The sequence below is a fragment of the Trichosurus vulpecula genome, chromosome 3 (assembly GCF_011100635.1).
Source record: "Trichosurus vulpecula isolate mTriVul1 chromosome 3, mTriVul1.pri, whole genome shotgun sequence".
NCBI classification, from domain to species: domain Eukaryota; kingdom Metazoa; phylum Chordata; class Mammalia; order Diprotodontia; family Phalangeridae; genus Trichosurus; species Trichosurus vulpecula.
This window is the reverse complement of record NC_050575.1, coordinates 42323589-42341248: the sequence shown is the minus strand read 5'-3', so window position 1 is coordinate 42341248 and position 17660 is coordinate 42323589. Positions and strand designations below refer to the sequence as shown.

The 17660-nt window shown below is 36.9% G+C and overlaps 1 protein-coding gene across 1 annotated transcript in view; it reads left to right on the top strand.

Annotated features, from left to right (window-relative positions):
* The first annotated feature begins 3150 nt into the window (after positions 1-3150).
* The window catches only part of NID2 (nidogen 2), a 143038-nt gene continuing 128528 nt past the window's right edge, over positions 3151-17660 (top strand). The window contains exons 1-2 of the mRNA XM_036750336.1: positions 3151-3483; positions 4297-4605. Of these exons, the coding sequence (XP_036606231.1) occupies positions 3259-3483; positions 4297-4605 (534 nt within the window). The 5' untranslated portion in view covers positions 3151-3258. The remainder of the gene's footprint in view (positions 3484-4296; positions 4606-17660) is intronic.

Sequence of the window (17660 nt, the reverse complement as noted above, 5' to 3'; positions counted from 1 at the left end):
ATCTGGAAGCTAAGTAGTAACTGATCAAATGGACAAGAGCTAAACAGATTGTGGTATATAAGTGTAAATAAATACTATTGTGCCATAAGAAATGAATATGTGGAATTTAGAAAAATTGATAAAACTTACATGAATTGATACAGTGTGAAGTAAGTAGAATCAGAACAATATACATAATGACTACACTGAAAATCAGCCACACATAGACTGAATGAAATGACCTACTTTACTACTGGAGAAGAAATGATAAAACACACTTCCCTTCTTTCATAGAGTGATAAGGAATTACAAGTGATGAATGTTTCATAAACTGTCAGGCATAGTTATTTTGGGCTAGATTTTGCTTAGCTGTTTTATTTTGTTATAAAAGAGGTTTCATGTTGGAGTGTGGGGGCTGGGGCTGGAAATAATGGTGGTGTAAAAAAAAAGTAAACCAATAGCCTTCAATAAAAGGCAGTTCTAAATAGTGTGTAGAGTGGTTGGATATGGAGTCAAAAGGAACTCCTACGTTCAAATTCTGAGACTGGCATTTACCATTTGTGTGACAAGGGCAAGTTATTTCATCCCTCTGAGCCTCAATACCTTTCTTAAGTAATGTGGATAATAATGTTATACCTGGGGTACATCTCTAACAGGGTTATTGAGAGGCTCAAATGAGACTGCATAAAGCATTTTGCAAACCCTATGCATTTGTTATGTAAATGTAAGCTATTATTTTCATGAAACCAAAATTGTGCTTATATGATGTGAGAGTATGTGCTTGCCTTTCGTGTGTGTGTATATGTGTGTGTGTGTGTGTGTGTGTGTGTGTGCGCTCGAGTGTATGTGTATGTTTGATGGGGCAGAGTGATATCAGAAAAGGGTAAGCTATGGCCCCTTGTCCCGGATAATTGTGGTAAGGAGATGAGGGTTGCAAAAAATAAAATAATTTAGGCTACATATAATGAAGTGCTAAATTATGTAGTTCAGACTCTAGGTACTAAGAATTTTAGTAATAAGAATTATAATTCAAAGAGTTTGAGATCAATGTAGCTTTTACAATGAGCCTAGCTACGGAATATATCAACAGCAATAGCGTTTTAAAACGGAAAAGTCAATCATAAATAATGTTTACCAGAATAAGAATCACACCTTTCATGCTAATTCTTGTAGTAGCAAACCAACATAAGCAAATATTCACGAAATACATGAAAAATCTCAGGGAGTGGGAGAAGGAGTTGTCAGGAAGCAGATTTATTAGAACAGTGTTTTATAAATGCTGGGTGATGGACAATTCATGGCCTGGAAAAAGATTTCTGGGAGTCCTTTGAGTTTCCTCTTACCTCCATTCAATCAACCAACAACAATTTATTAAGTACCTGCTATGTGCTAGGCACTATACTAGGCAATGAGTGGGGATACAAATACAAAGAATGAAGTAATCCCTATTCTATATAAATTTACATTAAAATGGTGAAAACAAGTACAGCATAAAGTTAATAAGGCAAACATATACAAAGTAGTGAAATACAAGGTAGTCTGAAAGGAAAAGTACTAAAAATTGTGGTGGAGAGGGGATCAGGGAAGGTTTCATGTAGAACATGGTGTTTGAATTTCATCTTGAAGGAAGAGAGGGACTCTATGAGGCAGAAGTAAGGAGGGGTTCCTTCCAGGCATTGATGCACAGGAATTAGCCAAGAAACTATCCAACTTGATAGCAAAACAAATCAGAGAATGTATATATAGGAGAATATATACCAGACAATACAAAGCAAAGCAGCTTAACCAAGAGCATCCTAGATTTCGCACAAGGGGAAGTTTCCCAAAGTCTCTTGTACAGGAAACTGGGGATAGAGATATGATGAAGATTGTTATCTCCTTTCATATTGGCTTCTTCCCAGAGCAGTTTCCTTCAGCGACTTGAAGTACTATCGGCACAGCCCATCCCGAAACCCAGAGAGACTGCAAGTGACTCAAAGGCTTGAAGAGAACTCAACAGCTCTCCTCTATACTTCTCTTATCAACTCTGCCCTACCCCTCACACAGGCACAGGGCATTGATCCCCACTAATGAGAACAGAGTCCTTTACCAATAGGCTTTAGGATTATACTTACAATAGTAAAACACCTCATTATAATCTTAGGGTTTCAGAGAGTGCTTTAAGTTCTTTGGATAGGGTGCTGAAGCAAACAGAATAACCCATTTCCCCAAATTCAGCGGTTTGCACACGATTTTTCCCTCTTGTGAATAAAGAATTTGGTTACTCTTAGATCCCTCTTTTAGCTAAAGACAGGAAGCCAAACCAATCCTAAATTATTCCTCATCCACTTACTCTCAAAGTGTGTAATGTGGGCTGTGTATGAAGTAAAAGGACATAGCCCCATATCTTTGATTGGTTATCTGATTATTTCTTTGGATCTGCTTTAGCTACTCCAGTAATTTGGCATTTGTAAGAGAAAATGGACATTTTCCAATCAAACATTTGCATTCATAAAAAGGTGAATTTATGCTTGAGTTTCTTTCACTTTTCTTTCCTAGTGGATTGTTCCCTGGGGGGCAGTTTAAACAATGGCTAAGGAGGGCTCTCTCATCCCAGGAACTCTCATTTAAGAGTTAGAAAAGAGAAGTGACCCATAACATGCATACTACAACTCCATCCAAGCAGGACACAAGGCTCTGCAGTGGGACGCTAGCAGTGGCCACCAGTTGGAAGGCGCTGTTTCCAGGCAATTCCCCACCCCCACTCCTACCCCTAATCAGGCCAAGCATGAAGTCATGTCCTCTCCTCAGTATTGCCTTTGGGACCTGGGGGCCGTTTGTTTGGTGTTAGGAGTGGAAATGTTAGGTTGGCAGCCAGTCGGACAAGGCATTTGGGATCTGGTACGACCCCGAATGATTCACCGAATTTAAAGCATGAGAAAGAACCGCAAGAATAAGAGGCGGCAATGGTCTGAGGCTTTTAGCCTAGTATCTCCTTCCTCCGCCTCCACCACGGATGCAGTTCAGTAGGGCCTCGGCCTAGAAAACTTTTAATGAGAACCAGATGCTGCTTCTGCCACCACTATTGAACTTTCTCAGACTCTGTAGCTCCTCTGATTGGTTCCTGTCTGGACCGCCGTAGCCAGTCAGGACTCTAGAAAAGACTTGGAGTCCCACCCTGGGCTTGGAGTGCCAGCGGGGACTCTGGTCGGATGTTCCGAGCACCCGATCGTGGGCTGGCTGTATTGGGGTGTGGATGGCGGACGCGCTCTGCTCCTGAAGCAATCCCGCGAGCGTACCATGAAGGGAGAAAGGGATACCAGTCAACAGAGGCAGCTGTTGCTGCTGCTGTTTCACTTACACTGGCTACTACCTTCGGCCTCAGCCCTCCATCCACAGGACCTCTTTCCGTATGGGGAAGCCTGGGGGGACCAATTTCTGCAGGAAGGGGATGATGAAATCTCAGCCTTGGTAAAGCTGAAGAGACCCCTGCGGTTCTATGAGGCTCAGTTCAGTAGCCTCTATGTAAGTTCAACCTCTTTTCACATTAGTTAGGAACTTTTTAGAAACTTTCCCTTCTTTCCTCTTTGCTGAAACAGAGTGGGAGCGAAGGAGGGAGGAAGGGAGAGAGAAAGAGAAGGGAGGGAGTAAGAAAAGGAGAGAGAGAAAGGGGTAGGGAGGTGGGGAAGGAGGGAGATGGTGGGGAAGGGAGACGGAGAGGGAGAGGAGCTCCATGGTTTTGGAGATGGTTCTTTTCAGGGATATTTTTATTTGACCTCAATCCCCTTCCAACACCTACTAGAGAACAAGATTTTCAGCTGGACCTGCTTCAGTCAGAAAAAAAAAATGGGAAAATCCAGATGTTAGTCAGGTTGAAAGTTTAGCTTAGGAACTTGGGTAGGAGTGCATCAAGTTCAGAGATAGAAATGATTTTTCACTGACCTGGAGAGATTTTTTTGCCACAGGGATGTATGTTTTCCAAGGACATACCGTAAAGGAGTGAGTGTAATATAAAAAAATCCCAGGGCTATTTAGGTCAGAAAATATGACTTTCTTGACTCAAGAAGATTGTGGTGAGGGGTTATGATTAATGAGATCTTCTAAAACTGAAATTAAGAATTTTAGGCAAAGGAGTTGTGTTTTTCATCCTGTGAGAGTGGGGAGTACATAATGTTGGATGTGGTACAACAGGAGCCACTTGACTCATAAGGAGAAAATTACTGGAGAGAAAATGAGAAGTATGGGTATATAGGTTTGAAGTACTACAGATCTTTAAAATTTGTTATAGCTGACGCATGATGCCTGTATCTTATAGGGTGATTTTCGGTTTTCTTCCAGGTGGGCACTAATGGCATCATCTCAACTCAAGACTTCCCTAAAGAGATACAATATGTGAATGATGATTTTCCTACAGAATTCCCTGCAGTTGCCCCCTTCTTATCTGACCTTGATACTAGCAGTGGGAGGGGAAAGATCTCTTACAGAGAAGATGACTCTGTGGAGATACTGAGCCAGGCAGCCCAATATATTCATGCTGGGTTTCCCAAAACTGCTGCAAACTACACACCAACCCATGCCTTTCTTGCTACATGGGAGGAGGTGGGTGCCTATGAAAAAGTGACACAATATGTGTTGCCATCAAGGCTGGTAAGTGATACAGATATGCTCTCTTTCCAAGCCATTGGATGTTGTCTTTGGTAGAGGGCTTGAATTCTAAGACAAACAAAAACAGGAAACTGTTCTTACTAGAGAAACATTATATAAATGTTTACTAAACAAGAAGTTCTACATTTAATTAGAACCAGGTTTCTTTTATAATTGACTATGTTGTGTTCTGGAGTTGTCTGTAAAGCAAATATACATTTGCTTTGTGGTCTTTGTGTGGTTTTCAGGAGTGGTTCGCTGTGAAGGAAGCCTTTCTTAGAGGATCAGATTTGCTATGTAGATGGGAAAGCTCTCAACATATTATTCATGTTTTTTTTTCTTTTTTACTTTTCTTTTTTTTTTTACCTCTAGCTTAGGGACAACATTGACTGAGTTCTTACGGCACATAACCTCAAGGACAATTATGAGAATTTGAAAGATTACAAATTAAAATCAGTCTCAAGGAATGGATCATAGAATCATAGATCTAGAGTTGGAAAGAACCTCAGAAGTCATTTAGTCACCTCTCTCATTTTACAGTCTAAGGTCACATAAGTTGTAAGCAACAGACATAAAATTTGAATCCCAGTCCTCTAATTCTAGAGACAACTCTCTTTCTAATAGATTTTTTAGACAAACATAATCTCCTCACAGCAAGAGGAAAATTATTCCAGATAGGAATTTGCTATCATGAGTAGGCATTTGGGACTTCAGAGTCATATTCTTAGAGGGCTTAAAATTCTTGAATTAATATAGTCTTTAAAAAATCCTTACCATATTTCATAGCTGTAGGAAGATAGCAAGTATCCAAACAGACAAGTTAAAAAACTTTCCTCTTGTCACAAAATAATTCAGAGGGCATTTGTGCTTTTCGGGAATTCAGTCATTCAACTAACAAACACTTACAAGGTACCTGCTGTGTACACTATCAGAGTCAGTGTGGTTTGGTGGTTACAGAACAAAGGTATTGGATTTTGGAAAACCTCAGTTCAAATCCTGACCCTGCCACATACCAGATATATGACAATGAGCCATACACTTTAACCTATTGGTGCCTTAACTGACTCTTTAAAACTCTAAGTTGAAAGTGAGTTTCTAGTCTATATTGATAAAGGGAATTTCCACGCTAGGAATTTCCCCAAAATAATTAAATTTCAGGTATAATATGCTGTGCAAGTCACTTGACCACCATTGTTTTTCTATTTCTTAAGAGTTAGGTATTTCCAATTTTCTAATTAGGAACTTTGTTTCCTGTAGGGTTTTTTAAATGAAAAGCAAAACCAAACACCTGAGACCTACAACAGAAGTAGCTGTAAAAATTAATCATTTCCAAAGGATGTAAAGTGAAACATAGATATTTAACTTTACCATAAATAGCACACCTCTATTATTGTCATCCCATGTAATAAAAGACAAGGTAACGGATCTCCAGAATAGACTTCTGAAGTTATATCCATCCCCACAAGTCAAGTCTTTTAAAGAACGTACCATACATCAGAGAAATAGGGGAGGCAAAGTGGGAATATTCAGACTTAAAGAACTAGAATAAGTAACAATGAACTGACTTCAGGGGACTTGAGTTGCCCCTTTTTTGGTTATCCTATATACACCTTATATTCAATATGTCCAAAAATGAACTCATTCTTTCTCTCAAAATCCTCACCTCTTTCTAACTTTGCCATTAATATCATTCAGTCATCTAGGCTCACAGTGTGTGTGTCATCTTCAACTCACCATTCCTTCTTACCCCTCTCTCCTGCCTATGTCCAAGCTTTTGCCAAGGCCTGTCGATTTTACTATCTGACATTTTATATGTGTTTAGGTGTATATATACATATACATGTGTATATGTATATATGTATATGTACATGTATATAGAGAGATAAATATGTATATATGTATGTGTGTATAGATATATATAGAAATCTCTTTATATAGATATAGATAGATATGTAGATATGTATGTATGTGTGTATGTATGTGTGTATTCTCTTCTCTCCTCTGACATTGCCATCACCCTGGTGAAGCTTATCACCTCATGCCTGGGCTCTACTGTAATACCCTGCTCATTATTTTTCCTGTCTCAAGTCTCTCCTCACTCCATTGCTCAGTTATAGAAGTGCTCTTCATAAAGCTTAGGTCTGACCATGTCCATGGCCCCAGTTCCATTCAGTCAACTTTTGTGGATCCATATTACCTTCAGAATTAAATATACAATCCTCTGTTTGGCTTTTAAAGCTCTTAATCTGGCCCTTTCCTACCTTTCCAGTCTCCCTTGCTGCCCTTCACATACTTTGCAATACAGTGACAGTGGCCTTCTACTTCATCTCCCAGCTCCATGCATTTTCTTCTTCTTTTTTTAAAAATTAAATATATGTTTTCAATTAGCAAGAATTCACCTCACCTCATCCAAATCCCTCCCCCACCAATTGTAGTGCATTCTGAGTCCTTCAGTTCTCTGTCATGAGATAGATAGCATGTTCCATCATTTTCCTCTGGAATCATGGTTGGTCAGTATACTGATCAGAGTTCCTAATTCTTTGGAAAGTTATCTTTACCATAATGTTGTCATGGTATAAATTATTCTCCTGGTTTTGTTTACTGTGCATCAGTTCTTACAAGTGTTCCCTTTTTTTTCTGAAACTATCCCTTTCATCATTGGTTACAGAACAGTAATATTCATTACATTTATGTCACACAGCTTGTTCAGCCATTTCCTAATTTATGAGAACCTCTTTAGATTCTAGTTCTTTACTGCCTCATAAAAACTAGAAATATTTCTGGTCATCCCTAGTTAGAGTTTGTTTTTCTTAGGAATAATCCTTCCCTTAATGTGCTGTCCTTCTAATTCCCTTTTCTCCTGCTTATCTCCTATTTCCCTATTGAATTAAAGATATTTACATGTCTAATTCTCTATATGTTTGACCCAGATGTGAGGGAGGTTCACGACTGATTAAATTTCAGGCATAATATACTATGCTAGTTACTTGACCAGCATTCTCCCTTTCTGTTTCTTAAGAGTTAAATATTTCCTAATTTCTAATTAGGAACTTTGTTTCCTATAGGATTTTTTTAAATTTAAAAAATAAAAAAATACTTGAGACCTTTAACAGAAGTAGTTACTTCTTATTCCATCCTCCTTGATATCTGCTTGTATACTCTGATTATATGAAATAATTTCCCCAAACCTTACTTTCCTCCATAAACCTCATGATGTGATCAACAAGACATACATAACAGAACCACACCCAGGTCTTGTCTAATTTAGACTCCTTCTATGGCCCCAATTATGACAGCATTAAAAGGGGACATGTGTATCATCTCCCAGTATATGAATCTAAGCAGCTTATCAATGTTCAGATTCTTATGACTGTTTATTCATGCTTCCTTTTTTAAATGTTTCTTTTAACTCTTGTGTTTGAATTTTAAAGTCTCTATGCAGCTCTAGTATTTTCATCAGGAATGCTTAGAAGGAATCCCTTTAGAAGTCTGTTTTCCCCACTGTAGGGTTCGGTATTTTTGCCAAGAAAACCCCAAATGGTATCACAAAGAGTTGGACATGACTTTCTCTCTCTCTCTCTCTCTCTCTCTCTCTCTCTCTCTCTCTCTCTCTCTCTCTCTCTCTCTCCCTCCCTCCCTCCCTCCTTCCCTTCCCCCCTTTCCATATATATAATATACACATATATTTCTATATGGTATGCATATGTAGGTATGCATGTATGTATGTAAAACTGGGAAGCTCCGGATTTCAGCTGTGATATTCCTGGGAATTTTCATTTTAGAATTTCTTTCAGATGATTGGTGCATTCTTCTTATTTCCACTTTGGCTTCTGGTTCTAAGAGATATGAACAGTTTTATTTTAAGTTATAACATTCAAATAGTCCAGTGATTCATATTTTTTTCACCTTTTCTGTTTTCTAGGTCAGTTTTTGCATTGAGATACTTTACATTTTCTTTGATTTCTAACTCTTCTGACTATTTTCAGCATTTTTTCTGATATCATTGAATCATTGGCTTCTATTTCATTCATTCTAATTTTCAGGGAGTTTTTTGTGTAGGCAAGGTTTTGTACTTCATGGGTTGAACTATCAATTCCCTTTGGGTTTGTCTTGTCAGATAGCCTGGCAAGTATTTTATATTGTCTACAGTTGTTTTAATAGAATTTCTCTTTCTATCTCTTCCTGGTGTACTTTGTGGTAGTATATAAAAATGCCAATGATTTATGTGGGTTTATTTTTATATCCTGCAACTTTGCTGAAGTTGTTAATTATTTCAACTAGTTTTTAGTTTATTCTCTAGGATTCTCTAAGTCTGCAAAGAGTGATAATTTTGTTTTCTCATTGCATATTCTAATTTCTTCAATTTCTTCTTCTTGTCTTTTTGCTACAGCTAGCATTTCTAGAACAATATTGAATAATGGTCATTTTTGGTGATAATGGGCATCCATGCTACAGTCCTGATCTTACTGAAAAGGTTTCTAGCTTATCTCCATTACAGATAATGCTTGCTGATGGTTTAAGATAGATACTACTTATTATTTATTCCTATGCTTTCTAGTGTTTTTTATAGGAATGTCCATTGTATTTTGTCAAAAGCTTTTTCTGCATCTGTTGAGACAATCACATGATTTTTGTTATTGATATGATCAATTATTCCGACATCCTACTATTGATTTAGCCCTGCATTCTTAATATAAATCATACCTGGTAATAGTGTACTATATTTGCTATATATTGCTGTAATCTCCTTGCTACTTCGTTGTAAATTTTTGCCTCAATCAATAGTCATTAGTTAAATTGGTCTATAGTTTTCTTTCTCTGTTTTTGCTTTTTCTGGTTCAGGTATCAGCACCATATTTGTGTCATAAGAGGAATTTGGTGGGACTCCTTCACCTATTTTTCCAAATAGTTTATATAGTATTGGAATTAATTGACCTTTAAATGTTTGGTAGAATTAATTTGTGAATCTATTTGGTCCTAAGGAGCTCACTGATTGCTTGTTCCATTTCTTTTTCTAAGGTAGAGTTATTTAAGTATTCTATTTGGTTTTCTGTTAACCTTGGGCAATTTATAGTTTTTGTAAATATTCATTGACTTAATTTAAATTGTCATATTTATTGGCATACAGTTGAGCAAAATAACTCCAATAATTGCCTTAATTTCATCTTTGTCAGTGATGCATTCATCCATTTCACTTTTGGTACTGATAATTTGGTTTTCTTTTTTTAGAAAATCAACTTAATTGATGATTTGTCTATTGTTTTCTCCATAAAACCAGCTCCTAGTTTTATTTATTACTTCAATCCTTTTTTCACTTTCAATTTTTATTAATCTCTCCTTTGATTTTCAGGATTTCTAATTTGGTGTTTAGTTAGGGATTTTAAATTTATTCTTTTTCTAGTTTTTAAAATTATATACTCAATTCATTGATCTGTTCTTTCTCTATTTTATTGATTTTACTGTTTTGGTATATGAATTTTCCCTTAAGCACTACTTTGCCTGCATCCCATAAATTTTAGCATGATGTCTCATTTTTGTCATTCTCTTTAATGAAATTATTTATTGTTTCAATGATTTGTTCTTTGACACACCCATTCTTTAGGATTAGATTACTTAATTTCCAATGAATTTTTAATCTATGTTTCCATGGCCTTATACTGTTATTTTTTTTGCCTTATCATCTGAAAAGGATGCATTTAATATTTCTGCTTTTCTGCATTTATTTATGAGATTTTTATGCCCCAATTCATGGTTTTTTTTTTTGTACAGCTGTGAAAAATATATACTTTCTGTTTCCATTCACTTTTCTCCAGAGGGCTATCATATCTTTTATAAAATTCTATTCATCTTGGCTGCCTTGGCCTCGCTCCTCATGGGCCCTCCTCCCAGGCAGAGCTAGACTAGTGGAGGCCACCCTCAGTCTTGGGGTGAGGCCTTGAGGCCTGTCTTCAAGGCCACAGTGAACACTACCCTCCTCCTTGGCTAACTGTGGGGCTGACCTCCCCCTCCCCCTTCTTCCCCCTCTTACAATAAGCCTAGAAGCCCCCAGGCTAAACTCTGACCCCTTGCTTAGCAGAGTCCCTCTGAAAGTCCTAGGTTACCCCATTTGATTACTTCAGCAGCAAAGGAAACAAAGACTACATACCTTGCTGAGTTCAGCTCTCAGCTGTACATGTCAGCTCTCAGGAAACTTCATTACCACCAGGGGGAAGAGGCAACTGACCAGAAAACAATCATTCTTCAGGGATTTAAGAGCTTAGCTTATAGGAAGAAGCCAGAGTGTTTCCAGGCTTTGATCAGTATGCTTCTTAGAACCTATTTATGCATTGCCGTTTTCGATGGGGGCTGTTTGATGATATCTTCACTGAAGTTGGCTCTGGGTATTATGTGGAGGTTCCAATTCAGTCCTTTCTTACCTTTCTAGCCATGTTTTTCAATTCTGCCATTAACCTGGGCTACCTGCTGTTGGGATGGTGCTAGCTGCAGAAAAATAGAAAGTCCTAGGAAATAATGAAGATTGGAGACAGGCCTGGTACCTGAAAGATATCTTTGTCGGCATGACCCTGCTCTGTGGTTCTGTTCAATAGCTATGCATGTGGACTCAGATTTACCACTCTGCAGTTCTAGACCAGTGGTTTACCTTGCCATTTTTGCTTGGCCAGTGGTCTGGTGCTGCTACCTAGAGGTTGGTTGGAAATTCTGGTCATTCTTTTGTACTGAGTGCATCCCTAGCCTTACCCCATTCCACCATCTTGGATCTGATATAGCTCTTGCATGTCACATTCTTGATGCTGTGTGGAGTGCCATACGTGTGCACCACCATTATGGGGATTCTGTCTTTGCCACGTATATCAGCCTGGCTGTGATATCTTGCCTGGAGTTAATTGTCCTTAAGCTGTGTGAATACTGGCATGCTCTGTGGATTTTCTTCAAGGAGCTAACTGGACACTTCTGATCTAAAATTTGTGATATCTTGCATTTCCACTTTGCATCTTTGTTCTTGACACACTTCAGTAGTCCCCAAAGATACATTGCTGAGGAAAAGAACATTTGAGTGGGCTAAAGAAGCTTCTATCTTAAGTACTTTAGTTAATATATACATTTGAAAAATAGTGTTCCAGACAAGTATATGCATCTATTCCACATTTATGCTCAATTAATTATCCCTGTTTTTCTTGTTTCTCTTGTTCATGTTTTTCATGGACATTAAAATAAAATTTGTTAATTAAAAAATAAAATTTTATTCGTCTTCATAACTTTTTTCTTATTTATTTTATGGTTAGATTTATCTAGTTCTGAGAGAGGAAAGTTGAGGTCCCACACTAATACAGTTTTACTATTTTTTCCACCTGTGACTCATTTAACTTTTCCTTTAAGAATTTGGTTGCTATGCTTTTTGGTGTATATATGGTTAATATTAATATTACTTCATTTTCTATGATACCTTTTAGCAAAATGTAGCTTCCCTGCTTATCTTTTGTAATTAGGTCTGTTTTTTTATTTTGTTTTGTCTGAGATCATGATTGTAGCCCCTGTCTTATTTTTAACCTCATTTGAAGCATAATAGAACCATATAATGCAGCTAGGTGGTTTAATGGATAGAACACTGGGCCTGGAGGCAGGAAGACCTGAGTTCAGATCCAGCCTCAGACACTTCCTAGCTGATCAAATCACTTAGCTTCTGCCACTGGAAAAGGAAATAGCAAACAAATCTAGGATCTTTGTCAAGAAAAGCCCCTGGAGAGTATGGTGCATGGGGTCATGAAGAGTCAGATACAGATGAATGACTGAACAACAGCGAAGCATGATAGATTCTCCTCCAGCCCCTTATTTTAAATCTCTGTGTGTCTATCTGTTTCAAGTGTTATTCTTGTAAACAACATATTGTTAGGTTCTGGTTTCTAATCTATTCTTCTGTCTGTTTCCATTTTAAGAGTGAATTCATCTGATTCAGATTCACAGTTATAATTGCTAACTGTGCATTTCCCTCCATCCTATTTTATTGTTTTTTATATTTTCTCTCTCTTTTTTTACCCTGTTCTTCCTCAGAATTCTTTTTTGCCTCCGACTACTGCCTCCCTTCTATCAGCCCCACCCCATCATTTATTTCTCTTCCTCTCCTACTTCCCTATTGGGTAAGACAGATTTTTATATACAACAAAGTGTGTATGCTATTCTAGCTTTGAGCCAATTCATATGAGAATGTGGTTTAAGCATTGTCTAATACCAGCACCTCTGTTTCTTCATTGTAAAAGCTTTTCCTTGCAGGCCTCCTTTATGTGAGATAATCCCCATTCTTCCTCTCCCTTCCCCCTTCTCCCAGTGTATCCTTTTTCTCATCCCTTCATTTGTTTGAGATCATCCTGTCATAGTCAATTCATATCAATACCCTCTGTCTATGTATACTTTCTCTAACTGCCCTAATAATGAAGAAGTTCTTTGGAGTTATAAGTATTACCTTCCCATATAGGAATGTAAATAGCTTAACCTTTTAGAATCCCTTATGATTTCTCTTTCATGTGTACTTTTTATGTTTCCCTTGAGTCTTGTGTTTGAAAGTCAAATTTTCTATTCAATTTTTCATTGAATAGAATAGTCTTTTCATCAGGAATGCTTAAAAGTCCTCTATTTCATCAAATAGCCATTTCTACCCCTCTGCCCCAAATGATTATACCAAATTTTGCTGGATAAATTATTCTTTGGTGTAATCTAGCTCCTTTGCCTTCTGAAACAGCATATTCCATGCCCTGTATGCCTTTAATATTTGTTGCTGTTCTGTCATTTTTCAGTCCTTTCTGACTCTTCTTGATCCAATTTTGGAGGTTTTCTTGGCAAAGACACTGAAATGGTTTGCCATTTTCTTCTCCAGCTCATTTTACAGATAAGGAAACTGAGGTAAACAGGATTAAATGACTTGCCCAGGGTCACACAATAGTAAGTATCTGAGGTCAAATTTGAACTCTGGAATGGGAGTCTTCCCAACTTCAGGCCCTAACTAGCTGTCCTACTCCATTAATGTGGAAGCTACTAAATCTTGTGTGATCCTGACTATATCAACAATATTAGATTTGTTTCTATCTGCTTGCAATATTTTCTTCTTGACATGAGAACTCTGGAATTCGGCTATAATATTCCTAGGGGCTTTCATTTTGGGATATCTTTCAATAGGTGGTTGGTGAATTCTTTCTTTTTTTTGATAGTATTTTACTTTTTCCCAATTACGTAAAGACAATTTTTAGCATTCATTTTTACAAGATTTTTGAGTTCCAAATTTTTCTCCCTCCCTCCCTTTCCTTCCCCTCTTCCTAAAATGGTGAACAATATAGGTTAGGTATATGCAATCATGTAAAGCATATTTCCATATTAGTCACAGTTGTGAAAGAAGAAACAGACCAAAAGGGGAATTTTGGAAGAGTTCAGCTGAGTTGTTGCCCATACTTGGCCATCTTGGCTCCCTCCACTGAGTATTATTGTTGAGGAGGATATAAACCTGGGCTTTTTGAGAATGTGTACATTCTCTGAGCCAGTGGTGTGTAGTAACTGAGTATGATAGAAACGGATGAAAGGAATTGTGAGATGTTTGTGCCTGAGATAAAGGAATGGAGAAAAGCAAAATAAAAAATACATTTACATAGCATCTTAAGGTTTACAAAACACTTTCTCATCAGAACCCTGGAAAGAAGGTAAAGTGTTATTACTGGCATTTTGCAGATGAGGAAACTGAAACTCTGAGATATGCCTTGCCCGTTATCACACAACTAACAAGATTTAGAGACAGGAGTTATTCTCAGGTGTCCTGACTCTAAATCCAATGCTCAGTCTGCTATGGCTAATTAAGTAGCACACACCCTTAAAGCCATGATTTGTATATTCTAACTAAACAGAAGGTTCTTTTGGACACTTGAGGGTTTTAAATGAGGAATAACATTCACAAGGTTGTAGGTGAAAAACTTATTTTTGACTATAGTCAACTTTGTTTCGTAGAACAAATAGAGAAAGAATCTACAAATGGGGGAGTTAGGAAAAGATAATAAACTTAGAACAAGGATACATTTATGGGTTGGAGAGAAAAAAGTGGGGGGGGGGATGAAAAGAGGAAATTGTAGGAGATATTAATAAATTGATGATGTCACTGAAATTCTGAAGGAAAAGTCAAATTATTATCTTTTAATGTGTAATAAACAATCTGTTGGCTGGTTTCGAGGATAATATGAAGGGAACAACTAAATGGAGAGCTTTTATGAGGAATGGAATATTACTTAAATACCTAAATTATACTAGGCAGTGTAGTGGATAGCGTGCTGGACCTAAAGTTAGGAAGTTATGAGTTCGAACATAGCCTCACATACTTAATATCCAGGTGATCCTGGGCACATTGCTTAACTTCTGTCTGCTTCAGTCTTTTCATCTGTAAAATAGAGTTAGTAATAGCATATACTTTCCAAAATTGTGGTGGAGATAAAATAAGATATTTGTAAAATGTTATGCAAATGCTATAAAATAATGATAATAATTATCATTATTATTAGTTGGTGTAGCTAAACACATTTGGAAAGAAAGTGCTGAATTATGGAGGCCATAAGGTTTTTTTGTTGTTGTTTATTTGTATAGGATTTATTTTTATACAGTGCAAAGACTTATTTGATGATATAAAGTGTGCCTCTCACAGTGGCAGAATCAATCTCAGACCAAGGAATTGGCAGACTTTTAATCATGTGCTTGACATCTCTTTAATTAAATTTTATTTTTTTATTCTGAATTTAATGATCACTAAAAAAAAGAACATTTGCATCTATGAAACAGAACAAAAAAGATTACATGTTGAATTATCAATCTCTGCAAACTGCCTTTTTAAAAGTATATAATAAATCCGTTGTTTCTTTCAGAGCTTTCCTGCTTGTCTGAGTTCCTTCTGAACTTTCTTTAGTCCTGTTCTGACACTTAAAAATGCTTCAATGACACTCTACACTACACTGTCATCTTCTCTTGAGTTCTTTGCCCAGTTATTATATTGTTGATCTTGCCTTGCCAAGCCTCAGCCTTGGATCACTCCCACCATCCTTTGCCTTTGCTCTTACACATATGCTGCTGAAGGAAGCTAGAAAAAATAATGTAATTGCCAACTGGTTCTACTATAGATTTATGTTACACAACCACAACTGGCCCACAAGACAATCAACATAAACATCCCTGATTAACTCTCTATCCCACTAATCACAGTGGCTTTTTATTTATGTCTTTAATTTTTTATTTTTACTTCTAAATTTCTCCCTCCCTTCCTACTTCCCCTACAAATTGAGAAGGTAAGAAATATGCTACCCATTATAAAAATGAAGTAAGGCAAAATATATTTCCACATTAGCCATGTTCCAAAAAAAAGATGAAGAAGCAAGAAAATGGAGGAAAAAATGTACTATAATATGCACTCTGAGTTCATCCTATCTAAAGGCAGATAATTTGTTTTATCCTGAGTTATTTGAAACTGTGGTAAATCATTGTATTGATGATTGTTACTAAGTCTTTCAGAATTGTCTTTACAATATTGTTATTACTGTCTAGATTGTTCTCTTGGTTTTGCTCACTTCACTGTGCATCAATTCATATAAATCTCCCAGATTTTTCTGAGACCATCCCTTTCATTATTTTTTTCTGACACAATAGTATTACATCACATTCGTATTCTATAATTTGTTCAACCATTCCCCAATTAATCCCCTGAGTTTCCAATTCTTTGTCACAATAAAAAGAGCTGCTATAAATATTTGTGTATATATAGATTACTTTCCTTTTTCTTTGATTTCCTTGAGGTATAGACATAATAGTGGTACTGCTGGGTCAAAGGTTAGGCCCAGTTTTATAGCTTTTTGGGCATAGTTCCAAATTGTTCTCTGTAGTGGTTGGATTAGTTCATAGCTGCACTAACAATGCATTATGGTACCAATCCCTTCCAATTCCCACAACTCTCCAGCATTTGTCATTTTCCTTTTCTGTAATCTTAGCCAGTCTAATCACTGTGAGGTGGTACTTCAGAGGTGTTTTAATTTGCATTTCTCTAATCATTAGAACATGTTTTCATATGACTCTTGATAGCTTTGATTTCTTTCTCTGAAAACTGCCTGTTTATATCCTTTGATCATTTATAGATTTGACTGTATCTTGCTTTTCTTCTATTTTTGGTTGCATTGATTTTGTTTGATTTTGTTTAATCAAAATGATCCATTTTACCTCCCATGAACTTCTTATCTCTTGTTTGTTCATATATCCATAGATATGACAGGTAACTTCTTCCTTGCTCCCCCTAATTTATTTACCAATGTTCCTCTAATTTGCTGTCCTTTCATGTCTAAATCATGTGATTGTTTTGAGGTTATCTTGTATGTAGTATGAGATGTTGGTTTGTGCCTAGTTTCTGCCAGACTACTTTCTAGTTTTTTCCAGCAGTTTTTGTAAAATAGTGTATTCTTCACCCAATAGCTGGCATCTTTGTGTTTGTCAAACACTAGATCCTGTGCTCATTGGACAACTAGATGGCCCTGTGGATAGATCATGGTGTATCAGTAATGCAATAATAACAATGTAGATGATAATTGTCAAAATGTCCATTTGGCTTCTTCAAAAGCTTTACTCTATTCAAGTCCCCAGTCAAATTCATATTTTTTCCTGGTAACTTTATATAGGAGTTTCAAAATCTGTCCAAGATGTGGAATGTGGTGTCTCCAATATCCAAACAGTCCTATGAACTTTTGTGCCTCCTTCTTATTGGTGGGGATAGGAAAATCTTGAATCTTTTGTCAAGCTTGTGAGAGAATTTCTCACAGTCCTTTATTCCATTGTATACCCCAAAACTTTACAGTTTTAGCTGGACCTTGAATCTTTGCAGGGTTAATTTCCCATCCTTTGCTTTTTATATGCTCAATTAAAAGTATCAAATCCTTCTCCACTTCTTTTACATTTTCTCCCTGTAGCAAAATATCTTCTATATAGTGGGTAAGCTGTATACCATGTAACTTCATTTCATCCAAATGTTCAGCCACCATCCTATGACAAATAGGCTATGC